Source organism: Zonotrichia albicollis, chromosome 28 (genome assembly GCF_047830755.1).
Source record: "Zonotrichia albicollis isolate bZonAlb1 chromosome 28, bZonAlb1.hap1, whole genome shotgun sequence".
NCBI classification, from domain to species: Eukaryota; Metazoa; Chordata; class Aves; order Passeriformes; family Passerellidae; genus Zonotrichia; species Zonotrichia albicollis.
Window position 1 is genome coordinate 5,224,479 of NC_133846.1, and position 27,505 is coordinate 5,251,983.

The following is a 27,505-nucleotide window of genomic DNA, read 5'->3' on the forward strand; positions in this document are numbered from 1 at the left end:
TATTTTGCTTTGAAATGTGTGATTTTCAAATATCATATTCTGGTGTAATGTTTTAATATGATATTGAAATATGATATTTTTTAAAAATCTATTAAATATTTTCACCATATCATTTTTCACCCCATAACTCAGTTTAACCCACGCAGGGCTAAATCCAGCACCGAATTTTCCTCTCCTCCAAAAATTCCCCTGAATTCCTTTCAAACATTGGCACCTCCAGCTCTCAGATATTCCTGAATTCCAGCCCCTCTCTGGTTTCCAAAAGAAAACAACCGGGCAGGAAATCATTATTTGGGTTTGGGAGGCTCCTCTTCCTGAGGGGCTGCCTGGAAAAATCACTGGAAAAGCTGGAAAAGCCTCTGGAAAAGATGGAAAATGTGGAAAAGGCTATGGAAAAGGTGGAAAGGCTCTGGAAAATGAGAAACGGGATTGGAAAAGCTGGAAAAGGTGGGAAACCTGTGGAAAAGACTTTGGAAAAGGTGGAAAACATTTGGAATAGGTGGGAAAACCTCTGGAAAAACTGGACAAGGCTCTGGAGAAGGTGGGAAAGGCTTTGAAAAAGATGGAAATGGCTCTGAAATAGGTGGAAAAAACTCTGGGAAAGGTGGAAAAGATGGAAAAGCTCCTGGAAAAGATGGAATATGTGGAAAAGGCTTTGGAAAAGGTGGAAAGGCTCTGGAAAATGTGGAAAAGGGATTGGAAAAGCTGGAAAAAGTGGGAAACCTGGGGAAAAGGTGGCAAAGCCTCTGGAAAAGAAGGAAAACATTTGGAAAAGGTGGACAAGGCTTTGGAGAAGGTGGGAAAGTCTTTAAAAAGATGGAAATGGCTCTGAAATAGGTGGAAAAAACTCTGGAAAAGGTGGAAAAGATGGAAAAGCTCCTGGAAAAGATGGAAAATGTGGAAAAGGCTATGGAAAAGGTGGGAAGGCTCTGGAAAATGTGGAAACAGGATTGGAGAAGCTGGAAAAGCTGGGAAACCTGGGGAAAAGGTGGGAAAGCCTCTGGAAAAGGAGGAAAACATTTGGAATAGGTGGGAAAACCTCTGGAAAAACTGGACAAGGCTCTGGGGAAGGTGGAAAGGCTTTGGAAAAGTTGGAAAAGCCTCTGGAAAAGCTGGAAAGGCTCTGGAAAAGGTGGGAAACCTCTGGAAAAGGTGGAAAAACTGGAAAAGCTCGGGAAAATATACAAAAGGCTCTGGAAAAGCACTTTCTGGATTTCTTGTCCAGAGGATGCTCCACGTTCCTGGCAGGTTCTGGAAAGGCTCAGGAAAAGCTGGGAAGTCTCTGGAAAAGGCTTTGGAAAAGGTGGAAAGCCTCTGGAAAAGATGGAAAGGCTTTGGAGAAGCTGGAAAGGTTCTGGAAAAGCTGGAAAGGCTCTGGAAAAGGCAGAAAAGGCTCAGGAAAAGCTGGAGAAGGGTTTGGAAAAGCTGGAATGTCTCTGGAAAAGCGCTGGATTTTCCATGCAGAGGATGCTCACGTTTCTGGCAGGTTCTGGAAAGGCTCAGGAAAAGCTTTGGAAAAGGTAGAAAAGGCTCAGGAAAAGCTGGAGAAGGGTTTGGAAAAGCTGGAAAAGGCTCAGGAAAAGCTCTGGAAAAGGTAGAAAAGGCTCAGGAAAAGCTGGAGAAGGGTTTGGAAAAGCTGGAAAAGGCTCTGGAGAAGCCAGAAGGGCTCTGGAGAAGCTGGAATGTCTGGAAAAGCGCTGGGTTTTCCGTGCAGAGGATGCTCACATTTCTGGCAGATTCTGGAAAGGCTCAGGAAAAGCTCTGGAAATGGCAGAAAAGGCTCAGGAAAATCTGGAGAAGGGTTTGGAAAAGCTGGAAAAGGCTCTGGAGAAGGTGGAATGTCTCTGGAAAAGCCCTGGATTTTCCATGCAGAGGATGCTCACGTTTCTGGCAGGTTCTGGAAAGGCTGGGAAAGGCTCAGGAAAGGCTCTGGAAAAGGCAGAAAAGGCTCAGGAAAATCTGGAGAAGGGTTTGGAAAAGCTGGGAAAGGCTCAGGAAAAGCTCTGGAAAAGGCAGAAAAGGCTCAGGAAAAGCTGGAGAAGGGTTTGAAAAAGCTGGAAAAGGCTCTGGAAAAGCGCTGGGTTTTCCATGCACAGGACGCTCACGTTTCTGGCAGGGCCAGGAGGGGCAGTGGGAAAAGTGACGCTGTGGGGCTGGGGAGGGCTGAGAGCAGCGGAGGAGCCGGCGGCCCCCAAACGTTAATTCCTTCCAGCTGCTGTCAGGCTGGCAGGTTCTCAAAGGAAGTTTAATAGACTGCAGTCGTCTCCCCTCGGCCCCGTCCCCCCATCCTGCCAGAATCTGGGATTACATGAGCTGCTCTGCCTTCCAAAAAACCCAGGTTTATTTTATTTTATTTTATTTTATTTTATTATTTTATTTTATTATTTTGTTTCCCCCCCCTTGGCTCTGGGAGTGTTTTCTTTTCTGTGTGAGTGTGCGCGCACGCACGTGTGCTGTCTTCCAGCTGAAGCTGCCCCTGGGATTGCAGGGATTTTGGGGGAATTTTGGGGTGGCACAGAGCAGGGGTGGGGGTTGGAATGAGGAGGAGGAGGAGGGTGAAGAGGAGGAAGAAGAGGAGGAAAAGGCTCCCTGGGCCTCCTTGCTGGAGCACTCCCCAGCCCCGCCGTGTGAACGGGGAAGGAAACAGGATGGAGAAAGTATTTGGAGTGGAAAATAAAAACGCTCTCCTGCTTTATTGATCGTGATTGAGGACAGAAATAGCGCAGGCTGCTGACAGCCCTCCCCACCGAGGCAGCAGCCAAACGTGGGGCTCATCCAGGGAAAAAACCAGGAGGGGTCTGGGGAGCTCAGGGCAGGTTTGGATCTCAGGGGCTCCTGCAGGATTTCCAAACCTCCCCTTGTCCCTTTTCCAGGGGCTGAGCAGCCCCTGGAATCCATCAGCAATTAAACAACGAGCTCCCATCATTAAGATTCCCATTCCCATTCCCTCCAATGTCCCAGGAATGATCAATCCCCAGCAAGGATGGTAGGAAAAGGAAACCCCTGTGCCCAGCTGGCATCGGGCACTGCCCACCCCAGGGAGCACTGGGGGCACCCTGAACCAAAATACTGATTTAGGTGACTTAAAAATCATGAATTTTAATGCATTTTAGCCAATTTCATTGAATTGTTTCACTTAAAACATCAAACTCAGGGGCAGCCAGGTTGGGGAAGGTGGGCAGGGAAACCCAGGGTGCCCAGGAAAGCCCAGCAGGATCAACACACTGTGGGCACGGTGCTCCAACTCTGAGAAAACCATAAAAACCAAGTGCTGGCAGGAGAATAATTAGTTAAAACCAAGCACATCTGTTGTTAATTAATTCCCAGGCAGGAGGGTTTAACTCTTGCCCTGCCCAGCGTTTTGCAACCTGCACGGCCCGTGCCAACTTGCGTCCAGGGGAAGGGTTGAAATCAGGGTTTAAAGTTTTCAAGTTTGCTCTGGTTCATCATTCCCTGCTCTGGGTCACCAATCCCTGCTCTGATCCATCATTCCCACATCCCAGAACCACCCCAGGGAATTCCAGGAGCTCCTGGGGTGTGAGCAGAGCAGCCAGCATTGCCCAGGGCAGGGAATGCACCTCAGGTTTGGGGTGGGGGCTGAAATAAATTTGTCTTTGCCCCTTCCAACCTCCAGCCCTGAGGAGCAAGGTGGGAACAACTCTCTGAGGGGGGTTTGCAGAGGGCAGAGATCTGGGCAGCCCTGTGCTGATTATTGCTCTTTTATTTGCATTTTCTCTGAGGCAGCCGTCGTGGAAGCACAAACATCTCACCCATGGAGGAAAACACACCAGGATCCCATCCCTGCTCTGGATGGGGACCTGCTCCTTTGGGAGCAGCACTGATGGGCTGAGGAGGAGCAGAAGAGGGGCTCAGGGTGTGTGTGTGACCCCCACCCCATCCACCCAGCCCTCAGAACCCTCCTGCACTGGGGGAATCTGTTCCCCATTAAGTGGCTGCGGCTGGTGGGAGCAGCCCTGGCAGCTCCACGCTCCCTAATCAGCAGCAGACACGAGGCCAGGCTGGGGAAGGCCAGAACCTCCGTGCCAAGGATGCAAAGGGTTTGGAGCAGAGCCCGTGGAACAGCTCTGAGCGACCCTGCCAGTGCCACATGGGGCCCTGATCCCGTTTGTGCCAGGCTGGGCAGGGATGTGCATCCCACCCCTCACGGCTTCACCCCAAACCCAGCACCCCCAGCGCTCCCTGCGGGATGTGGGGTGGAGGAAGGCTGCCCGCACCATCCTCTGTGCCTCCTCCGTGCACTTGCACCACGCTGGGCTCTTGCTCACCACTAAAAATAGGATTCCCGGCTGAGCTACAGTGCTGGAGGGCAGCGAGCCCAGATCCCCAGGCAGCCACTGTCACTGTGACCAACTGACCCATTTGGCCCCGGTTTTTGAGTGATTTTCCCTCCTCGTTCAGCCTCAGCCCAGGCAGCAGCTGAGCTGGGCCAGCTGAGCCTTTCCAAGGGCAGCAAGACCCCAGAGTGGGGTTGTCATCCCTGGTCCTGGTGGCATGGCCTGGCATGGGTGGGGGTGGCCAAAACCACCCCAATTCCAAGGGCAGCAAACTCACCAGCCCCAGCCCTTCCATAGGAATTTGCATAATTTATTTTCTCCTTTGAGTAACTCGTGCTCTGGGGCTGGTGAAGCAGGTGACATCCCAGGGATGGTGGGACAAGAGCCAGGGTTTGTGCCCTTGTCACTGTGACCAACTGACCCATTTGGCCCCGGTTTTTGAGTGATTTTCCCTCCTCGTTCAGCCTCAGCCCAGGCAGCAGCTGAGCTGGGCCAGTTGAGCTTTTCCAAGGGCAGCGAGACCCCAGAGTGGGGTTGTGGTCCCTCACATGGGTGGGGGTCCCAGCCAGGGCAGGAGTGGCCAAAACCACCCCAATTCCAAGAGCAGCGAACTCACCAGCCCCAGCCCTTCCATAGGAATTTGCACAATTTATTTTCTCCTTTGGGTAATTCGTGCTCTGGGGCTGGTGAAGCAGGTGACATCCCAGGGATGGTGGGACAAGAGCCAGAGTTTGTCCCAGGGGGGGCCAGGACACTCCAGGACCTCAACCTGCTGTTCCCTGGAGCCAAGGACACAAAGTCCTCTTGCATTTTCCTTCCCAGCCAACAGGAGCACCCTGGGGGCTTTCACTGACCTGTCCCATGTCCCCAAACCTGGCTGGGAGCAGGATGGGCTGCAGGGACAGGGGACACGGAGCCTCTGTCTCCAGGGAGTGCCCTGCAGAGCACATGCTGGGCCAGCTGCCAGTCAGAAATGAAGAAAGACCTTTATTTACAGTAAAAAGGAACCAAAAAAAAATCTATAAAATACCGTAACACTTCCCTTCCCGTCTCTCCCCACCACCTGTCCCTGGGATGGTGGCATGGGGACAGCAATGCTGGGGTCATTTGGCACCAATTGAGCCACCATGCCTGGGACACATTGGGGACACAAGGGGGACACACAGAGCTCAATGACAGGAAAAGTTTCTTCCAGGAGGGGCTCAGGCTGTGGGTATTGCACTTGGCAGCCAGGCTGGGCATAGAGGGCAGGGGGCTGACAGGATGTGTCCCCCAGTTTGGGACCCCACAGTGGGCTGGTCCCAGTCCCCAGGGGTCACCCAGCCTTGGTGGTGTCCCTGCTCTGTGCCACCCCCTGTAACCCCCTTGAAGCACTGTCCTGGGGTGGTGGCAGTGGGATGGGCTGTCCCCAGTGTCAGGCTCTGCAGGATGGGTGTCCCCAAGGCCGGGCCCTAGGGTGGCTCTGCAGGACAGGCTGTCCCCAAGGCTGGGCCTCGGGGTGGCTCTGCGGGACTGTGTGTCCCCAAGGCTGGGCCCTGGGATGACTGGGATGGGCTGTCCCCAAGGCTGGGGTGGTTCTGCAGGACGGGCTGTCCTCAGGGTGGCTCTGCAGGATGGATTGTCCACAATGCTGGGTTGGCTCTGTGGGACGGGCTGTCCTCAGTGCTGGGGTGGCTCTGCAGGACAGGCTGTCCCCAAGGCCAGGCCCCAGGGTGGCTCTCTGGGACTGGCTGTCCCCAAGGCCAGAACCTGGGGTGGCTCAGCAGGACGGCTGTCCCCAGTGCTGGGCTGGCTCTGTGAATGGCTGTCCCCAATGCGGGGCTGGCTCTGCGGGATGGGCTGTCCCCAGTGCTGGGCCCCAGGGTGGCTCTGCAGGGTGTCTCTGTGTGCAGGCAGTCCCCAATGCTGGGGTGGCTCTGCAGGACAGTCTCTCCCCAAGGCCGGGCCCTGGGATGGCTTTGCAGGATGGCTGTCCCCAGTGCTGGGCTGGCTCTGTGTGACAGTCACTCCTGCTCTCGGCTCAGGTGGCAGGAGGCTCCCACAGCCCCCCAGTGCTGGCAGAGGTAGCGCAGGCCAGGACACCACCAGAGTTCCCATCCTTCCCCAGGCAGGACACGCTCCAAGGACGAGGATTCCAGCGGGGGATTCACTCTCCTCCTCCTCTTCCTCCTCCTCTTCCTCCTCTTCCTCAGCAAGGCCTCCTGAGGGCCCAGCCGGAGCCTGACCCACCATGGGAGATCTGGGGGGTCCTGGTGCAGCTCCCCCTGCCCAGAGGGGCCCTCAGGAGGAGAAGCAGAGCCCGCAGCACTCCATGCAGATCTCCAGGCAGTCGGCAGACTCGCAGCAGGCGTCGATGATGCCGCAGTCCATGTCGCAGGGCAGGTCGCAGTCCGCGCACTCGCCCGAGTTGCAGCAGCAGCAGCAGATGCAGGAGTCCTCCGAGGTGCAGGAGCCGCACGTGGCACAGTCCAGCACGATGTTGCACAGGGTCAGGAACTCGCAGAACAGGCAGGAGAGGATGCAGTGCACGCAGCAATCTGGGGAGGAACGCAGGGTGAGACAAGGCCGGGCTGGGGGAGCACCCGAGGGTGGAAATGCTCCCTCAGGAATTCATGGAAGGGAGCGGAAAAGGGGTCGGGAGAGAGTCTCCCTCAACATCCAGCCCTCAAGAGAGACCAATTTTGGAGGACAGGAGATGGCCAGGAGGATCCAGGGGTCCTGCTGAGCTCAGAGGATGCCACCAAGAGATCCCAAGGGATGAGGGATCCAAGGGCTCGGAGGAGGCCACCAAGAGATCGATAGGGATGAGGGACCCAAGGGCTCGGAGGAGGCCACCAAGAGATCCCAAGGGATGAGGGGCCTGAGGACTTGGAAGATGCCACCCAAGAGATCCATAGAAATGATGAGTCCAGGGCTTGGAGGGTGCCACCAAGAGATCCCAAGGGATGAGGGGCTTGGAGGATTCCACCCAGAGATCTCAAGGGATGAGGGTCCAAGGAGTTGGAAGGTGCCACCAAGAGATCCCAAAGGATGATGAGCCCAGGGCTTGGACAATGCCACCCAAGAGATCCCAAGGGATGAGGAACCCAAGGAGAACATCTGGAAAGAGCCCTCAGGGTTCAGCAGTACCTTCCTGCGCCTCAATGGGGATGTGGGAGGAGGGTGACTTGGAGCTGCCCTTGCTCTTCTTGCTGCCCTGGCTGTTGATGGAGTGGTGTGGCTGCAGCTTTCGGGGTGGTTTGTGTGTGCTGGGCACAGCCCGGCAGATCCCGTTCCCCGCGTCCCCGTTGGGCAGCAGCTGCGTGCAGGGACCAGGGGACTGCAGGGGTGGCCCCACCTGGGGCTGGCCTGGAAGGGAAAAGCAGAATGTTACCGCCCCTGCCCTCTCCACAGGGAGAAATGTGTGCCCAGACCCCGGGGAAACGGGAATCTGGTCCCCAGATGGACATGGGGTGAGCTGGAGGGTGGATGGTCCAAGGGGATGGGTGGCACAGACACATTTTATGAAAAATATTTTCCTTAGGATTTTTTCTCCTGAGAAGCTGAGAAACCTCAGGAACAAAATGTAAACAATGATTATCTGCTGCTGTGGGATGCAACAGGTGCATCTTTGATTAATCTCATGTGGTTGTTTTTAATTAATGGCCAATCACAGCCCAGTTGTCTCAGACTCTGGTCGATCACAATATTTTATTATAATTCCTTCCTTTTTATTCCTTGCAAGCCTTCTGATGGAATCCTTTCTTCTATTCTTTTAGTATAGCTTTACTATATAATTTTTTAATATAATATATATAATAAAACAATAAATTCTTTAATATAATATATATAACAAAACAATCAATTCTTTTAATATAATATATATCATAAAATAATAAATAAAATAAAAATAAATAAAATTTTAATATAATATATATCATAAAATAATAAATCTGAAACATGGAGTCAAGATTCTCATCTCTTCCCTCATCCTGGGATCCCTGCAAACACCACCACAGATGGTCTCAAGCTATGTCAGGATAGGTATAGGTTGGATATTAGGAAAAAGTTTTTTACCCAAAGAATAATAAAATATTGGAATACTCTTCCAGGGAGGTGGTGGAATCACCATCTCAGGATGTGCTTAAAAAAAGACTGGACATGGCACTTGGTGCTATAGGTGAGGTGTTAGGGCAGAGGTTGGACTCGATGATCTGAGAGGTCTCTTCCAGCCTCATTATTCTGTGATTCTGTGAGGGAGATGTGGAAAAGGCAGCTGGAAGGAAGGAGACAAAGGCTGCTGAGAGAGGAAGGGATGGAAAACCACCAAGAAATGCAGATTTGTCATGAAAGATGGGCTGAAACTCTTCAGAGGACCTGAAGGAGGAGATGTCCCTGCAGGGCCAGGAGGGATGAAGCCACCAAGAGCTCCTGAGTGTCCCCAGAGCCACAGGAGCTGAGGAACCACAGCAGAGCCAGCCTGCTCCTCTCCCCAGCCCTGCAGGAACCGGCCGCTTCCTTGAGGTCTCTGCAACCTCTGGCTGAACTCCTCTGCAGGAGGAGGAAAAGAACTCAGTTCTGTGGCTGTGCCTCCCTCCAGCCTCTCCTGCTGCAGCCCAGCGTCCTGCCAGAGCCACAGGGGCGGCTCAGCCCTCGCTCTGCCCACGCTGCCTCCTCATCCTCACCTGGGGGAGCACTGGGAACCAGCACAAGGTTCCAGCAGCCATCATCCGCCTCAGCAAGGCCACAAATAAAATAAAATAAAATAAACAAACAAACTAAACTAAAATATAAAATATAAAATATAAAATATAAAATATAAAATATAAAATGTAAAATATAAAATATAAAATATAAAATATAAAATATAAAATATAAAATATAAAATATAAAATGAAATAAAATAATAAAATAAAATAATTTAAAAAATAAGAATAAAAATAAAATAATGAAATGAAACAATAAAATAAAATAATAAAATAAAAATAAAAATATAAATATAAAAATAAATTTAAAATAAAAATAAAAATAAAAATAAAAATAAGAATAAAAATAAAAATAAATAAAAAATAAATAAAAATAAAAATAAATAAAATAAAACCCTGTCTGGTGGTGCTCCGGCCAAACTTTGCTTTTCCTCTCCCAGGGCAGTAAACAAGGGATGATTCAGGGCTGAGGCTCGAGGGCAAAGGCACCTCCTGGCACCAGGGAACAGGAGCTGCTTTCTGTGCAGGGCACAGGCGGCCCCTGTCCTGCAGCCACCAAAATAAAACAGATGGAAGGTGAAAATAAAGTGGGTGGAAGGTGAAAATAAAACAGATGGAAGGTGAAAGACGCAAGGGGATGGTCCCAGTGCTTGGTCTGACCAGGCTGAGCTGGGCTTGGGCTGCACAGGGAGGTGAAAGTGGAGCTTGGTGTTTGACATCCACTGGGAAAGGAATTTCAAATAACCAATGGTGAGCAGGAAGAGTGGGCTGAGAGAGAGCAAAGAGTGGGGAGACACAAAACAGGTCTTGGATAAAACTGGGATTGTCTCCCCTTCCTAAAAACCTCATGTGTGGCCGTGTTCACAGGGGTCTTATGCTGAGGGAAGAGACAAGGATCTGACTCCCTGTTTCAGAAGGCTTGATTTATTATTTTATGATATATATTACATTAAAACTATACTAAAAGAATAGAAGAAAATGTTTCATCAGAAGGCTGGCTAAGAATAGAAAAGAATGATCACAAAGGTTTGTGGCTCGGGCTCTGTGTCTTAATTAGAAACAACCACATGAGGCCAATCACAGATTGCTGTTGCATTCCACAGCAGCAGATAACCATTGTTTACATTTTGTTCCTGAGGCCTCTCAGCTTCTCAGGAGGAAAAATCCCAAGGAAAGGATTTTCCGTAAAAGATGTCTGTGACACTCATGGAGTGTTCACTCATTATGTGCCCTCACCCTGCGCCCTCTCCTGCCTCGTGTGTGGCACCGAGGTGCCCAGGGCTGTGCCAGGAAGGGGCTGAGCCTGCAGGGACCCAGCAGCAGCAGCAGCAGCAGCAGCAGCAGCAGCTCAGCAGGCTGGGACAGCAGCTGGGTTCTCTGGGACTGCAGCAGCATGCACTTGGCGCTCCCCATTTCGCTGCATTCCTCAGATTAAACTGTTTGTAAATCAAAATCACGCTCTGGCTCCGGCCAGGGGCAGTCAAAGGCAGCCAGGAATCCCCCCTCAAGGTTAGGGAAAATAGCTCCCATTTTTTTTTAGGACAGCCTTTAAGAAACAAGGCCAAAGCTCTGCTAAAAGAGGCACCTTCAGCTCCCCAGTCATGCAGGAGTGGGAGCACCAGGCCTGGAAAAGAGGATTTTGGGGGGAAACTGCCTGTCTGCAGCTCTTCAATAACCAAAAACCTGCTGGATGTCTGTAACCTGTAACCTGAACCCCAAAACTTTGGGTTTCCCATGGAGGTGATGCTCTGGATGCCCCCAGGCTGTCCCAGGGCAGCATCACCAGGGTCCCTGAGCCACTGCCAGGCCTTGGAATGTTGTGGCCACCTGGGTCTGCTGTTCCTGCCTGAAGCTCAACACACAGCATGCCAAGTCTGCAATCCCAGTGTCCCAAAATGCTGCAAAACTGGATTTGAGCACAGAGCTGAGCCTCAAAGGGGCCAATCCTGGCATTGGTGGGCAAGGACATCACCCTGCACCCTCCAGCCTTTTCTGCCTGGTTCCTCCTGAGCTTGCACGAGCCAGGCTGGCACAGGAATGCTCCCATCCCATGGGACAGCCTAAATGTGATCCCCAGGGCTTGCCAAAATGGGAATAACCCCAAAAACCAATGGTGACCCCCCAGGAGCAGCACAGCGAGCAGTGGGGAGAGCAGAGGTGACACTGCTCACCAGGAGGAGGGTGCCCCAATCCCCCCCAGCCCTGGGGGGCTGGGCTGGGGAGGGGGCCGTGCAGGGCTGAGCTGTGACTCAGGCGTGCAGAATGTCTGTGGGCAGCCGGCCCAGCTCGCAGATGCTGCGCGAGGGCTCGGCCGCGGGAACCGGGAGCTCTGCTGGGCTCTCCTTGTGAGCTCTGCTCTCCCTGTGAGCTCTGCTCCCCTCACTGAGCTCTGCTCTCCTCGTTGAGCTCTGCTCTCCCTGTGAGCTCTGCTCCCCTCACTGAGCTCTGCGCTCCTCACTGAGCTCTGCTCTCCTTGTGAGCTCTGCTCTCGCCTCACTGAGCTCTGCTCTCCTTGTGAGCTCTGCTCTCCTCACTGAGCTCTGCTCTCCCTGTGAGCTCTGCTCCCCTCACTGAGCTCTGCGCTCCTCACTGAGCTCTGCTCTCCTTGTGAGCTCTGCTCTCGCCTCACTGAGCTCTGCTCTCCTTGTGAGCTCTGCTCTCGCCTCACTGAGCTCTGCTCTCCTTGTGAGCTCTGCTCCCCTCACTGAGCTCTGCTCCCCTCACTGAGCTCTGCTCTCTCCTCACTGAGCTCTGCTCTCCCTGTGAGCTCTGCTCTCCCTGTGAGCTCTGCTCTCCTCACTGAGCTCTGCTCTCCCTGTGAGCTCTGCTCTCCTCATTGAGCTCTGCTCTCCTCACTGAGCTCTGCTCTCCCTTTGAGCTCTGCTCCCCTCACTGAGCTCTGCTCTCCCTGTGAGCTCTGCTCTCCTTTCCTGAGCTCTGCTCTCCTCACTGAGCTCTGCTCCCCTCACTGAGCTCTGCTCCCCTCACTGAGCTCTGTTCCCCTCACTGAGCTCTGCTCTCCTTGTGAGCTCTGCTCTCCTCACTGAGCTCTGCTCTCCTTGTGAGCTCTGCTCTCCCTGTGAGCTCTGCTCTCTCCTCACTGAGCTCTGCTCTCCTCACTGAGCTCTGCTCTCCTCACTGAGCTCTGCTCCCCTCACTGAGCTCTGCTCCCCTCACTGAGCTCTGCTCTCTCCTCACTGAGCTCTGCTCTCCTTGTGAGCTCTGCTCCCCTCACTGAGCTCTGCTCTCCTCACTGAGCTCTGCTCTCCCTGTGAGCTCTGCTCTACCTGTGAGCTCTGCTCTCCTCATTGAGCTCTGCTCCCCTCACTGAGCTCTGCTCTCCTCACTGAGCTCTGCTCTCCTCACTGAGCTCTGCTCCCCTCACTGAGCTCTGCTCTCCCTGTGAGCTCTGCTCTCCCTGTGAGCTCTGCTCTCCTTTCCTGAGCTCTGCTCTCCTCACTGAGCTCTGCTCTCCCTGTGAGCTCTGCTCTCCTCATTGAGCTCTGCTCCCCTCACTGAGCTCTGCTCCCCTCACTGAGCTCTGCTCCCCTCACTGAGCTCTGCTCTCCTTTCCTGAGCTCTGCTCCCCTCACTGAGCTCTGCTTCCCTCACTGAGCTCTGCTCTCCTCCTGCAGTGCCTGCATTTCCCATCCTCTCCCCTTCCCTGCCTGCTCCCTGGAGGGGCAGCCCCCTTCCCAGCCTCCCTCATCCCCCTCCATCCAGTTTACACCTCTTGGAAGGGACCTGGGAAGCTTCCATCCACTTTCTGCCCCTTGCAAAGGGACTGGGGAGCTTCCATCCCTTTACACCCCTTGGAAGGGAAGCTTCAGTCCACTCTACACCCCTTGGACAGGGACTAGGGAGCTTCCATCCAGTTCACACCCTTTGAAAAGGAACTGGGGAGCTTCCATCCACTTTCCACCCCTTGGAAATGGAGCTTCCATCCAATTCCTGCCCCTTGAAAAGGGACTGGGGAGCTTCCACCCACTTGGGGTTTTGGGGGATGCTCCTTTCCCAGGCAGGCTCATCCCCCTTCCCACCACAGCACCCCAGAGAACCCCAACCCTTCCCAAGCAGCTCCAGCTGCTCCGGGAGCCACCCCGGGTGCCTCCCTTCCCTTGCACCTCTCCAGGTGACTCAGGCTCGGTTCAGGCTTTGATGTGGAGAGGATCAAAGCGAGGAGGAGCCGGGTTCCCACCTCTGCCCTGCTTTGTGATGAGTCCCGAGGGCAACACTCACATGTCACAGCTTCGGGAGCGCCGCAGAGCTCGGCCCGGGGGCTTTTTGTCAGCACTGCCGGGGGTTTGTCACCTTCCAGGGCTTTCGGGGGTTTGTCACCTTCCAGGGCTTTCTCCTTTGGTGGTTTGTCACCTTCCAGGGCTTTTGGGGGTTTGTCACCTTCCAGAGCTTTCTCCTTTGGTGGTTTGTCACCTTCCAGGGCTTTTGGGGGTTTGTCACCTTCCAGAGCTTTCTCCTTTTTTGGCACTGCAGGGCGAGCAGGGGACCGGGGACCCCTCAGGGCAGGGAGGGAGGGCTCAGGCACCTCTGCAAGAGAAACGGGGTTAGAGCTGAAAACGGGGTTAGAGCTGAAAACGGGGTTAGAGCTGAAAATGGGGTTAGAGCTGAAAATGGGGTTAGAGCCGAGCCCCTGGATCAGACAAACTCCCAAACACTGCCCACGCATTGGGGCAGGAGGTTTGGGCTCCCCTGTGTCACACAGCACGCAAGGATGTCACCAAGGGATGAGACGAAGGGATGAACCCAAGGGATGAACCCAAGGGGTGTCACCAAGGGATGTCACCAAGGGAGGAACCCCAGGCATGTCACCAAGGGGTGAACTCAGGGATGCTACCCAAGGGATGAACCCAGGGATGAACCCAAAGGATGAACCCAGGGATGAATCTGAGGGATGTCACCAAGGGATGAACCCAAGGGATGAACCCAAGGGATGAATCCGAGGGATGAATCCGAGGGATGTCAACAAGGAGTGAACCCAGGGATGCCACCCAAGGATGAATCCAAAGGACGAACCCAAGAGATGAGCCCAAGGGATGAACCCAGGGATGAATCCAAGGGATGAACCCAAGGGATGAACCCTAGGGATGAATCCAAGGGATGTCACCGAGGGATGAACCCCAGGGATGCAGCCAAGAGATGAACCCAAGGGATGCCACCAAGGGATGCACCCAAGGGATGCCAGGATGCCACCTGAGGGATGCCACCCAGGGTTTGGGCAGCCCGGGACGGGCACCAGGGCTGCACCACCCCCCAGCTGCTCCCCCCGCTGCAGCGCCATCCCACAACGCCTCCCAAGCTCTCACATTCCTTCTCCAGAAAGCCAAGGGATCCGGTTACACTCGGCAGCCAGCGCTGGGTTTTTCATCCCCCTTCCCATGAAAGAGCCACTGTCTGCCCTGCCGGGGCTGGCTGCCACCTCCCTCATCCTCTGCACTCTGGGGCAGCACCAACCCCTGCAGGAGCCCTCCGTGGGGCAGCAAAACCCTGCAAGGAGCTGAGTTATCCCCTAACGGGAGAAATCCCTGTGCCAAACACCCCCGGGCAGAAAGGCAGGAGGGGGCAGGACCACTTTTAGTGCTGCTGAATTCCCATGGGGAATTTGGGGTGCCAGGGGTGCCCAGGGCTGTGCCACACTGCCCCAGCCCCCCCCCTGCCCACCCAGCCCTCTGCCCATCCCTCAGAATAGCAAAGTCTTGCACAACAGGGGCTGGAACACACTTTATATAAAACTAAATTATAGGCTGGGCAGAAGGAGGGAGAGCACAGAGCCATAATTGCCCTGGCTGGAACAGGAGCCCTGCAAGCAGCCAGGGAGGGCAGGGGAGGGGGAAAAAGGCCTGGGACGGTTCATTATCCTCCCTAAAACCAGAGTCCCACACACCAGGGCTGAGGGGGAAAGAGGGCAATTACAGATAATTAAATATCAATGTTATTAAAAGGAGAAAACGAGGGAAGTTGGGGGTTTCCAGCTGCACCCCGGCATCAGCAGGAGCAGGATTCCACCTGATGGATGAGGGTGGGAAATGGATCATGTGGGAAATGGATCAGTGGATCACGACTGTGGGAAATGGACCACGAGGATGATTTCCCTGGTCAGGAAGGGGCTGGGGGTGCAGGAGATTTGGGGAAAAGTAAGAGGTGTCCCATGCCAAGGATGCCAGAGATGAGGAGCTCTGAGTGGAGGCAGAGCTGAAGCTCCCACAGAGCTCCCCGAGCTCTGGTTCCTGCTGTGGGATGTGCTGAGTGTGTTCAGCGCTTAAAACCCCTCCGGAAACAGCCCCATCACCCCCAGATCCCCTTTCCTGAGGGAAAAAGGGCTGGAAAATCAGGAGCAGCAGCAGGAGAAGGGGCAGGCACAGGGAGAGCTGAGCAGATCCCTGTCCCTGCCCCTCTGTGCTGCCTCCAGAGCATCCCCTGGCCCCTCTGTGTCGCAGACATCTTTTATGGAAAACCCTTTCCTTAGGATTTTTCCTCCTGAGAAGCTGAGAGGCCTCAGGAACAAAATGCACACAATGGTTATCTGCTGCTGTGGGATGCAACAGGTGCATCTGTGATTGGTCTCACGTGGTTGTTTCTAATTAATGGCCAATCAATTAATGGCTCAGACTCTCTGTCCGAGCCACAAACCTTTGTTATCATTCTTTGCTATTCTATTCTTCATCCTTCTGATGAAATCCTTTCTTCTATTCTTTTAGTATAGTTTTAATGTAATATATATAATAATAAACCAAGCCTTCTGAAACATAGAGTCAAATCCTCGTCTCTTCCTTCAGCCTGAGACCCCTGTGGGCACTGTCACACCTCTTTGCCCGTTCCTGGGGACAGGGCCAGGCTGGGTGGATGCACAGCGATACCCAGGCTGTGCTCCAGCTGGGATGGAGCCCAGGCTCGTCCCTGCTGTGCCCACTCCACGCTTGTAATTACCCTGCACAAGCGCTCACACACAACCACAGGCAGGCAGGCAGGAAGGTGGCAATTAAATTAACTCCCCCGGGAACAAGCTGGCCAGGAGAGGGACAGAAATAGCCAGGAATGGAGTTTGGGTGAGCTGATCCTTCACACAGCCTCACATCCCACGGCCTGGGTGTGGGGATGGGGCTGAGCCCCAGCTGCCCCTGGAATGGGGTGGGGAAGGACCCAGGGAGGGCTGGGAGAAGGTGGGAATGTGTGGGGTCAGCACAGAGCCCACAGCTCCCTGTCCATTGGGATCCATGGGGGAATGCAGGGGGAATGTTCAGGGAAAAGGAGAGGGAATGATCAGGGAAAGGCAGAGGGAATGGGAAGCGCAGGGGGAATGTTCAGGAAAATAAAGAGGGAATATTCAGGGAATGCCCAGGGAAAAGGAGAGGGAATATTCAGGGAAATGCAGAGGGAATGCTCTGGGAAGGGCACAGGGAATGCCTTGGGAAATGCCCTGGGAATGTTCTGGGAAATGCAGAGGCAATGCCAAGGGAAATGCAGAGAGAATGCCCTGGAAAGTGCAGGGGAAATGCTCTGGGAGGGGCACAAGGAATGTCCTGGGAAGTGCAGAGAATGCCCAGCGAAATGCCCTGGGAATGCTCTGGGAAATTCAGAGGCAATGCCCAGGGAAATGCAGAGAATGCCCAGGGAAATGCAGAGGGAATGCCCTGGGAAATGCACAGACAATGCCCTGGGAAATGCACAGGTAATGCTCTGGGAAATGCAGGAGCAATGCCCTGGGAAATGCAGAGGGAACAGGGAACGCAGAGAGGATATCCTGGGAAATGCAGAGAATGCCCAGGGAAGGGCACAGGGAATGCCCAGGGAAATGCAGGAGCAATGCCCTGGGGAATTCAGAGGCAATGCACTGGGAAATGCCCTGGAAAATGCACAGACAATGCCCTGGGAAATGCAGGAGCAATGCCCTGGGAAATGCAGAGGCAATTCCCTCGGAAATGCACAGGCAATGCCCTGGGAAATGCACAGACAATGCTCTGGGAAATTCAGAGGCAATTCCCTGGGAAATGCAGGATCAATGCCCTGGGAAATGCACAGACAATGCTCTGGGAAAGGCAGAGGCAATTCCCTCGGAAATGCACCGACAATGCCCTGGAAAATGCAGGAGCAATGCCCTGGGAAATTCAGAGGCAATTCCCTGGGAAATGCTGCAGCAGCAGCTCCCCAATGCCCCCAAGCAGGGGCAGCAGCTCTGCAGGCACAGGAGGAGCTGAGCAGAGCCTCCCATCACTGGCACAGCTCATCCCACAGCTCCCTCTCCTCTAAACTCCCCAATCCCTGCCCTGCTGATCCCCCCGGACCCCTCCTCCCTGCTGCCCCCAGAACAGGACCAGCTTTGACCCGAATCCATCAGATTTAAACCCAACTGTGAGCCTGGGCCAAGCCCTGAGGCCAGCCAGCCCTTGGGATGGGACATCTCTCACTTCTCCCCAAAATTCCTGCACCTCAAACCCTTCCTGGGCAGGGCAAATCCTGCTCAGAGCCTGGGACGAGCAGCACAAGGGAGATGTGGGAGAGCAGCCCAGAGCTCTGGATTTTGGGAGCAGAGGTAACGAGGCATTCCAAAAACAATAACTTCAATAAATCACAGCACTGCCCCAAGGTACCAGAGATCAGCAAAGTGATAAATGTGGGGCTGATTTCCACTGCCAAGCCCAGGACATGCACATGGAGCTGATTTTCCGATTATTCTCCCCGATCCCAAAGTCCAAATCCATCGGTCATGGGAGTCCTGAGACATCAGGGAGCCCCAGAATCCATCAGGAGGGTGGGAAAACAGCACAGGAGAGAGGAGAGGTGCAAATAACTGGAAGTTCATGGCTGGAAATGCGAAATTCCTGCAAATTCCCAAGTTCCAACATCCCTCTGGGGGATGCAGGAGCTTCTGTGGAAAAGATCTTTGTGCTCCCAGTGGGAATTCCTGATGGGCTGAGCTCAGCAATCCCAAAGAGCTGGACAAACAAAAGGCAGGAGCCACAGCACAGCAAAATCTGTGGGTTCCCTTCTCCCTTCCTGCGCTGCCCATACCCCCAGAGGCAAAGCTGGAGCTGTGCTTTGGGGTGCAAACTCAAATTCAATCACAGTCTGGGAGTTTTTCCTGTTGTTTTCCCATTCTTTTCCCCCATTCTCTGTCCCCACAGTGTGTTTGGGATGGTTTATGTTGGTTTGGGATGGTTTCTGTTGGTTTGGGATGGTTTCTGTTGGTTTGGGATGGGGATTCATGCTGAGGATGTGGAAAGGAACCTGCTCCTTCCCAGCTTTGTGTCCTGGGAAGTTTTGCTGTCTCTTGAAAATTCCTCCTTCCCTTGCAGCTCCACACTGGAATGGTGCCTTAATACCAACAAAATGTAAATATATTTACATTAAATTGATTTTTGTGCAAAAGGAATAATTCCTCCCAAATTGCTGCAGTGTGGGAAGAGGCAAAGCTGGAGCTGTGCTTTGGGGTCCAAACTCAAATTCAATCCCAGTCTGGGTCTTTTCCCTGTTGTTTTCCCATTGTTTTCCCCCATTCTCTGTCCCCACTGCATGTTTGGGATGGTTTACGCTGGTTTTGGGATGGTTTATGTTGGTTTGGGATGGTTTATATTGGTTTGGGATGGTTTCTGTTGGTTTTGGGAATGACGATTGGTGCTGGGAGATGAGGAAAGGAACCTGCTCCTTCCCAGCTTTGGGAAGTTTTGTTCTCCCTGTTTTCCACTCCAGGCTTAAAAATTCCTCCTTTCCTTGCAGCTCCACACTGGAATGGTGCCCTAATACCTGTAAAATGTAAATATATTTACATTAAATTGATTTTTGCTGCATAAGGAATAATTCCTCCCAAATTCCTGCAGTGTCAGAGGTGCTTCTTGCAGGGAATTGATGTTTTGTCCTTCCTGAAACCCCTTGTAGGAACGTTCCTCTCATTAATTTGGTTTGGCAGGAGCTGGTTGGAGCCACGAGGACCTTGCAGGGATGGGGTTTGTGGGGACACCAACGTGGAATTGGGGTTTTGTCACCCAGGCCAAACTCCAGCAGGGATGGAATGGATGGACCTGGCTGGTCCTGGCCTGTCTGGCCCCAAAATCCCTCCCTCCCTTCCCACCCAAATCCTATAAATAACAAATAACAACAACTCCCAGCCTCGCTGAGCTATTTGGGGTTTTTGTGGGTATTTTTTTTTTTTGTGTGTGTGTGCTTTGTTTTGCTTTTTGTGCATTTAGGAAGTCACTTCTCACAGAAACCACTTGGTTTTTTGGACTGCATTCCTCATTGTTGCTGTTTATCCACAGCTTTGCCCAGGTGAGGCCAAAGGGTTTCCAGGTGGGAAGCAAAGCTGGGCTGGATCTTGGGCAGCAGTTTGGGAGGAATGATTCCTTATGCACAAAAATCAATTTAATGTAAATAAATTTACATGTTATAGGTATTAAGGCACCATTCCAGTGTGGAGCTGCAAGGGAAGGAGGAATTTTTAAGCCTGGAGTGGAAAACAGGGAGAACAAAACTTCCCAAAGCTGGGAAGGAGCAGGTTCCTTTCCTCATCTCCCAGCACCAATCCTCACCCCAAAACCAACACAAACCATCCCAAACCAACATAAACCATCCCAAAACCAGCGTAAACCATCCCAAAACCAGCATAAACCATCCCAAACACACTGTGGGGACAGAGAATGGGGGAAAACAACGGGAAAACCACAGGAAAAAGACCCAGACTGGGATTGAATTTGAGTTTGGACCCCAAAGCACAGCTCCAGCTTTGCCTCTTCCCACACTGCAGCAATTTGGGAGGAATTATTCCTTTTGCACAAAAATCAATTTAATGTAAATATATTTACATTTTACAGGTATTAAGGCACCATTCCAGTGTGGAGCTGCAAGGGAAGGAGGAATTTTTAAGCCTGGAGTGGAAAACAGGGAGAACAAAACTTCCCAAAGCTGGGAAGGAGCAGGTTCCTTTCCTCATCTCCCAGCACCAATCCTCACCCCAAACCAACACAAACCATCCCAAAACCAACAGAAACCATCCCAAAACCAACATAAACCATCCCAAAACCAACAAAAACCACCCCAAACACACAGGGAATGGGGGAAAACAATGGGAAAACAACGACTGGGATTGAATTTGAGTTTGAGGAGCACCCGGGGCAGGATAACGCCCACCCCAAAAAATGGAAAATCTGGGAAATCAAGGGAGGAAATCGTGGGTGTCCCTAAGGAAAAGCAATATTCCCTGGAGCCTGGAAAGCAGCTGAGGTGAGGCCTTATCAGATCCAGGGAGATTCTGGGAATTACAGAGCAGGGAGAAATGATGGAGGGAATAATTAATGCCCAAGCCAGGCTGGAAATTGGGTAACCTTGGGGGTTAAACCAGCACAGGTCCTGCCAGGGGAAAAAAAAAAAAATTGTTTCTTGCCCAATTTAAGTCCTTTAAAAAATAAAAGTTAATTGAGGAGGGGATGAAGGGGAGCTGCTCAATAATCTGCATTTCGTCCCAGCACAGATTGAAACCAGGGCCCAGCACACCTTCCCTGAGCTCCAGGGATTTTTCCTTTAAAAACTGCTTTAATTATGGGGAAACTGAGGCAGGAAAATGGGATTTTCCCCCCCCCCCAAAAAAAACCTGTGGAGATGGAGCACAGAATTCTCTGCAGGCTGGGGTTTCTTCTATGCACAGATCCCAAAAAATTCCCCAATTTTTGGGGCACGGGAAGGGATTTTGGGGCTTTCCTGGTGCCCATCCCAAAGCAGGGAAACTCCAGGCATGGAAAAATCTGGGAAAAATCACCAGAAGTGCAGCAAACACCCCGAGGAGGGTTTGGGTTTCTGCAGCTCCCAGGCTGGAGCTTTCCAAGGAAATTCAATCAGGATTTGGAGCAGCAGCAGGGGCAGCACAGCCCCAAGGCCCAGCTTTGTTTTGCTCAAACCCAGAAACTTCGAAATAAGCCAGAAATCTGCTTTTTCTTCTTTTTTTTTTTTTTTTTTCTCCTCATGTTTCATTTCTTTTTCTTGGTAAGTTTCGCATTGCTCAAAGAACAAACACCAGCAGAGCGTTTTCGGGAGCTGACAAGAAAAAAAAAACTTGGAAAGAAAAACCAGAAATGTTGCAAAAACTTCTTTCTGTGGGGTAAAAAAAATACATTTTTGTTCCTTTCAGGGCTTTTTTCGGGAGGGGCTCTTTGCACACTGTGTGCAACTCTGCAATCCTGCATTTAAATCAGTGCTGAGACAAGGAAAAAAGCCCATTTATTTTGATTTTGGAAGGGTTTTTTCTTGGTTCCTGAGTGAGGTGGCCTCGGTTTCTGCTGAGAATTCCCTGCTTGGGGCAGCCCAGGGCTGTTTTGGGGCTGAATTTTTCATGTTTGGGGCTGAATATTTATTTTGTGTTTGGGGCTGAATATTTCAGGTTTGGGGCCGAATATTTCACATTTGGCGTTGAATTTTTCATGTTTGGGGCCAAATATTTCGTGTTTGGGGCCGAATATTTCATGTTTGGGGCCGAATATTTCACGTTTGGGGCCGAATATTTCACGTTTGGGGCCGAATATTTCACGTTTGGGGCCGAATATTTCATGTTTGGGGTTGAATATTTCATGTTTGGGGTTGAATTTTTCATGTTTGGGGTTGAATATTTCGTGTTTGGGGCCGAATATTTCACATTTGGCGTTGAATTTTTCATGTTTGGGGCCAAATATTTCGTGTTTGGGGCTGAATTTTTCGTGTTTGGGGCTGAATATTTCACATTTGGGGTTGAATTTTTCATGTTCGGTGCCGAATATTTCACATTTGGGGCTCAATTTTTCATGTTTGGGGCCGAATTTTTCATGTTTGGGGCTGGGCAAGTCTCCTCCTACACCTCAGGGCAAAATCCTTGGGGAACAGACAGAAAAAAATAAGGAAATGAAAGGAAATGTGTGCGTGCCAAAGCCTGAGCTGGGACAGCTGGGACACAGGCAGGGATTGGGGACATGGATGGGGACACGAGGGTGGCAAATGTCCCCTCCGGGAAGGGAAAAGGGAGGTGGGAATGAGCAAATTTGGCTCATTTCAAACCCAGGTTTTGCTTCTGGAGGTGGATTTGTCTTCATCTTCACATGGAGAATGAGGAGGAGAAGGAGAAGGAGAAGGAGAAGGAGATGGAGATGGAGATGGAGATGGAGATGGAGATGGAGATGGAGATGGAGATGGAGATGGAGGAGAAGGAGAAAAAAGGAGAAAGAGGAGAAGGAGGAAGAGGAGGAGGAAGAAGGAGAAGGAGACGGAGAAGGAGATGGAAAAGAAGGAGAAGGAGGAGAAGGAGAAGGAGAAGGAGGAGGAGGAGGAAGAGGAAGAAGAGGAGGAGGAAGAAGAGGAAAGATCCTCTCTTGCTTCCCACTGTCCCCACTCCTCCTCCCTGAAGGAAGAATCATCTCACCAGGCAAAAAACTCTTTGTTTGTTCTCCTGTTTTCTGCTAATTCCTCTAAAAAAAATAATCACCAGGACAGACAGACAGACAGACTCTTCTCTCCCAAACTACCTGTGGCTATTTCAGGCCGTGCCCCCGTCCCTGCTGGGTGGGAGGAGCTGTGGTGGCACCCAGCCCATCTCTGGAGATGCCAGGGAATGAAATTTCGGGATAAAACCTCCATGGCTGGTTCGTAAAACTTGGGAAAGGGAATGCAGGGGAGAATTCCCAGGCTCTGAGCTGCGTGACAGAGCTGCTGGCTCCGGCCCAGGGCGGCAGGGCTGTGCTCCTGAGTGTCACAGGGACGGACAGACAGACAGACAGACAGACAGACAGACAGACAGACAGACAGACAGCCCGGGACACGCTGGTCCCCAAAACCACACAGGGAGGGAGGAGGGAGAGTCAGGATTTGGGATGGGGAGCACAGAGCTGGGTCTGAGGAGGAGCAGGGTGGGATGAAGGCTCTGGAGGAGGAACAGGGTGGGATGAAGGCTCTGGAGGAAGAACAGGGTGGGATGAAGGCTCTGGAGGAGGAACGGGGTGGGATGAAGGCTCTGGAGGAGGAGCAGGGTGGGATGAGGGCTCTGGAGGAGGAGCGGGGTGGGATGAAGGCTCTGGAGGAGGAGCGGGGTGGGATGAAGGCTCTGGAGGAGGAACGGGGTGGGATGAAGGCTCTGGAGGAAGAGCGGGTTGGGATGAAGGCTCTGGAGGAGGAACAGGGTGGGATGAAGGCTCTGGAGGAGGAGCACGGTGGGATGAAGGCTCTGGAGGAGGAACGGGGTGGGATGAAGGCTCTGGAGGAGGAGCGGGGTGGGATGAAGGCTCTGGAGGAGGAGCAGGGTGGGATGAAGGCTCTGGAGGAGGAGCGGGGTGGGATGAAGGCTCTGGAGGAAGAACAGGGTGGGATGAAGGCTCTGGAGGAGGAACACGGTGGGATGAAGGCTCTGGAGGAGGAGTGGGGTGGGATGAAGGCTCTGGAGGAGGAGCACGGTGGGATGAAGGCTCTGGAGGAAGAACAGGATGGGATGAAGGGAAGCTTGGGCCGGCTCTGCTCAGTTCACACTCAGCTCTGGGGCAGGTGAGGAAGAGGAGGAGGGGGTTTGGGATGGTTTGGGATGGAGGTGAGGCCACTTCAACGTGAGAAAATGGAACTGGGCACTGATGGATGTCCCTGAAATTTGGGAACACCAAATTGGGCACTCAGGGATGCCCCTGAAATATTGGAAAACTGAACTGGGCACTGATGGATGTCCCCTAAATTTGGGAACAACAAACTGGGCACTCACAGATGCCTCTTAAAATTTGGAAGACCAAACTGGGCACTGACAGATGCCCCTCCAAGATGGGAACACTGAATTGGGCACTCATGGATGCCCCAGAAATTTGGGAAGACCAAACTGGGCACTCACAGATGCCCCTCCAAGATGGGAAAACCAAACTGGGCACTGATGGATGTCCCTTAAATTTTGGAACAACAAATTGGGCACTCAGCAATGCCCCTGAAATATGGGAAAACTGAACTGGCCACTGATGGATGTCCCTTAAATTTGGGAACAACAAACTGGGCACTCATGGACACCCCTCCAAGATGGGAAAACCGAATTGGGCACTCATGGGTGTCCCTTAAATTTGGGAACACCAAACTGGGCACTCTCTGATGTCCCCAGTGAGCTCCCATTGCTCCTGCTGATGCCACCAGCACCCCTGGGAGCTGAACCACTCTCTACCCACCCACAGCTCTGGTGTGACCACAGGAAAGGCAGAAAAGCTCCAAAATCATCTCCCCCAAAGCATTTCACAGATTTTGAAGCCGTATTTTGAACCCAGCTGCTGGTACAGGAGCTCAGCAGAGCTGGGGCTGGGGACAAACCCCTTGCAAAAATCTCTTTGCGTTCCCAGCTCATCATTTCCCACCTGGAAAAGGAAGGAAATGCAGGGAAATCAGCCCCAGGGAATGTAGCTGCTCCATTGGGAATGAGTTTGGAGCAGAGCTCGTCCAGCTGCAGGGGGAACAGAGCAGGAGGGTGAATTCTCCAGAGCCAGCAGGGGCTGGTCCAGCTGTGCTGATCCCGCTCTGCTCACCAAATTTTGGGGATTTTGGGAGCTGTTCCCAGGCTGGATTCGGCCCTTTTTGTGTCTGACCTGACAGAGCACGGTGTGCTGCTGCAGCCTCATGCTCGAGGGGGTTTTAGTCCCTCCCTGGGGTTTTTAATGCAGTTTTTAGTGCAGTTTTAATGCAGTTTTTAGTACAGTTTTAATGCAGTTTTTCATGCATGTGAAGCCTGGCAGGGCCAGAGGGGCTCTGGGGGGCTCAGCTGTGAGGATTCCCCCAAATGTGCACCCGTTTCTGATGGCTGTAACCCACCCAGAGCAGCCCCCATCCCTCGGGGGTTTCACTCACATCCCCCTCCCCGGGCCTGGCACCGGGACAGAAACTGAGGCAGAGTTTGGGATTGAAATCCCGGCGGGGCCCGGCAGCTGCTGAGCTCACACACAAACACAGCACGGGAAACACGGCCGGGGCACAACTGCACGCTCACATGTTCACAATCCTGCAAAAACACACACAACACACACCAGAGCACGGCCAGGGGCACAAACACACACTCACATGTTCACAGTCACACACAAACACACACAAACACACACCCAAACATGGCCAGGGGCACAAACACACACTCAGATGTTCACAGTCACACACAAACACACACCCAAACACGGCCAGGGCACCAGCACAGCCTCACATGTTCACAATCACACACAAACACAGCCAGGGGCACAAACACACACACACATGTTCATAATCACACACAAACACACACCCAAACACGGCCAGGGCACAAACACACACTCACATGTTCACAATCACACACAAACACACATACACATGTTCACAATCACACCCAAACGCACACCCAAACACGACCAGGGCACCAGCACAGCCTCACATGTTCACAATCACACACAAACACATCCAAACACGGCCAGGGGCACAAACACACACTCACATGTTCACAATCACACACAAACACACACCCAAACACGGCCAGGGGCACAATCACACACAAACACATCCAAACATGGCCAGGGCACAAACACACACTCACATGTTCACAGTCACACACAAACACACACACACATGTTCACAATCACACACAATCACACCCAAACTCACACCCAAACACGACCAGGGCACCAGCACAGCCTCACATGTTCACAATCACACACAAACACACACACACTCAAATGTTCACAATCGTGCATAAACACACACTCAGATGTTCACAATCACACACAAATACTGCCGGGGCACCAACACACACCCAGATGTTAACACTCACACACAAACACACCCAAACTCACACCCAAACACTGCCAAGGGCACAAACACACACTCAAATATTCACAATTGTGCACAAACACACACTCAGATGTTCACAATCACACACAAACACACCCAAACTCACACCCAAACACTGCCGGGGGCACCAGCACACGCTCAGATGTTCACAGTGCTGCACAAACACACACTCAGATGTTCACAATCGTGCACGCTCCCCGTGGCCAGCAGAGCATCCCCACAGCCCCAAACTGCAGCCAATCCCCCATAAACGCACCCCGGGAGCCCCTGCACACACCCTGCCCGCGATCCCAAACCTTCCTTGGGATCCCAAAACTTTGCAAGGGATGCCAAAAGCTTGCATGCGATCCCAAAACCTTCCCTGGGACCCCACAGCCTTGCACGGGATCCCAAAACTTTGCACAGGATCCCAAAACCTTCCCTGTGATCCCAAAACCTTCCCCTGGATCCCAAAACGTTCCCCTGGGTCCCAAAACCTTCTCCATGATTCCAAAATCTTTCCCGGGATCCCACAGCCTTCCCTGGTATCCCAAAACTTTGCATGGGATCCAAAACCTTGCATGCAATCCCAAAACCTTCCCTGCAATCCCAGAGCCTTGCAAGCGATCCCAAAAACTTTGCAAAGGATCCCAGAACCTTGCAAGCGATCCCAAAACCTTCCCTGTGATCCCAAAAATTTCCCCAGGTACACACAGCCTTCCCTGGGATCCCACAACCTTCCCCGTGATCCCCAAACCTTGTATGAGATCCCAAAATCTTCCCTGTGATTTCAAAAACTTCCCTGGGATCCCACAGCCTTTTCCTGTGATCCCAAAACCTTCCCTGAGATCTCAAAACCTTCTCCAGGATCCCACAGCCTTCCTCGCGATCCCAAAACCTCGCATGGGACCCCAAAACTTTTCCCTGGGACTCCAAAAACCTTCCCGCGTTCCCAAAACCTTCTCCGTGGTCCCAAAACCTTTCCCCGGATCCCAAAACTTTCCCTGGGATCCCACAGCTTTGCACGGGATCCCCAAACTTTGCAAGCGATCCCAAAACCTTCCCTGGGATCCCAAAACATTCTCTGGAATCCCCAAACTTTGCAAGCGATCCCAAAACCTTCCCTGGGATCCCAAAACATTCTCTGGAATCCCAAAACTTTGCAAGCGATCCCAAAACCTTCTCCGGGATCCCAAAACCTTCGCGGTGAGCACACAGCGCTCACTCCCCTCCAGCCACTCCCCCCTCTTTGTGTCCCCTCTTTGTCCCCCCATATCCCCCCTTTGTCCCCCGTACCTGGCGGCGGCCCCGGTTCGGTTCGGGCCCGCTCCGGGCGCTCGGGCCGGGGGCTGCCGGGCCGGGACATGGCTGCGGGAGGGTCGGCGGGGCTCGGAGCGGGGCCCGGCCCGTCCCGGTGCGCTCCCGGTGCTCGGTCCCGCTCACCTGGGGCCCCGCGGGGCTCCGCGCCCGCCCCCGCGCCCGCCCCGCATCCCCCGGCCCCGCCGCTGGGCTGGGCTCCGCTCCGGGGCTTTGTCCGCGCCAGCCCCTTCCAAAAATAAAATTAAAAAAAAAAAATAAAAAAAGACAGAAAAAAAATCGAATTAAATTTAAAAAAAAAAATGAGGTTGGGAGCGCGGACCCGCGGCCAAGCCGCGCTCCGGGAGCTGCTGCCGGAGGCTGGAGCGGAGCCGGGAGCGGGGAGAGGCGGAGGAGGCTCCAGGGCCGTCCTCGGGTTTGGGATTGCACAGCTGGGCTGAGCCCTCG

General features: G+C 52.8%; 1 protein-coding gene across 1 annotated transcript; it reads right to left on the reverse strand.

Moving 5' to 3' along the window:
- Positions 1-4,401: 4,401 nt before the first annotated feature.
- MDFI (MyoD family inhibitor) lies at positions 4,402-27,294 on the reverse strand. Its single transcript, XM_074528338.1, has 4 exons — positions 27,038-27,294; positions 13,220-13,525; positions 7,425-7,643; positions 4,402-6,832 (listed from the first exon to the last, which is right to left on the reverse strand). The coding sequence occupies exons 1-4, from the start codon at positions 27,105-27,107 to the stop codon at positions 6,576-6,578; spliced, it is 852 nt and encodes a 283-aa protein (XP_074384439.1). The 5' UTR covers positions 27,108-27,294; the 3' UTR covers positions 4,402-6,575.
- Positions 27,295-27,505: the final 211 nt, after the last annotated feature.

Bases quoted from the DNA above. Each gene is read 5' to 3' on its own strand.
- MDFI (XM_074528338.1), bottom strand. From the start codon at position 27,107: ATGTCCCGGCCCGGCAGCCCCCGGCCCGAGCGCCCGGAGCGGGCCCGA. The intron at 7,644-13,219 runs GTGAGTGTTGCC...TTTCCCTTCCAG, and splicing joins CGCTCCCGAAGCTGTGACAT to GCCAGCCCCAGGTGGGGCCA. The intron at 6,833-7,424 runs GTACTGCTGAAC...GTTCCTCCCCAG, and splicing joins CCCCATTGAGGCGCAGGAAG to ATTGCTGCGTGCACTGCATC.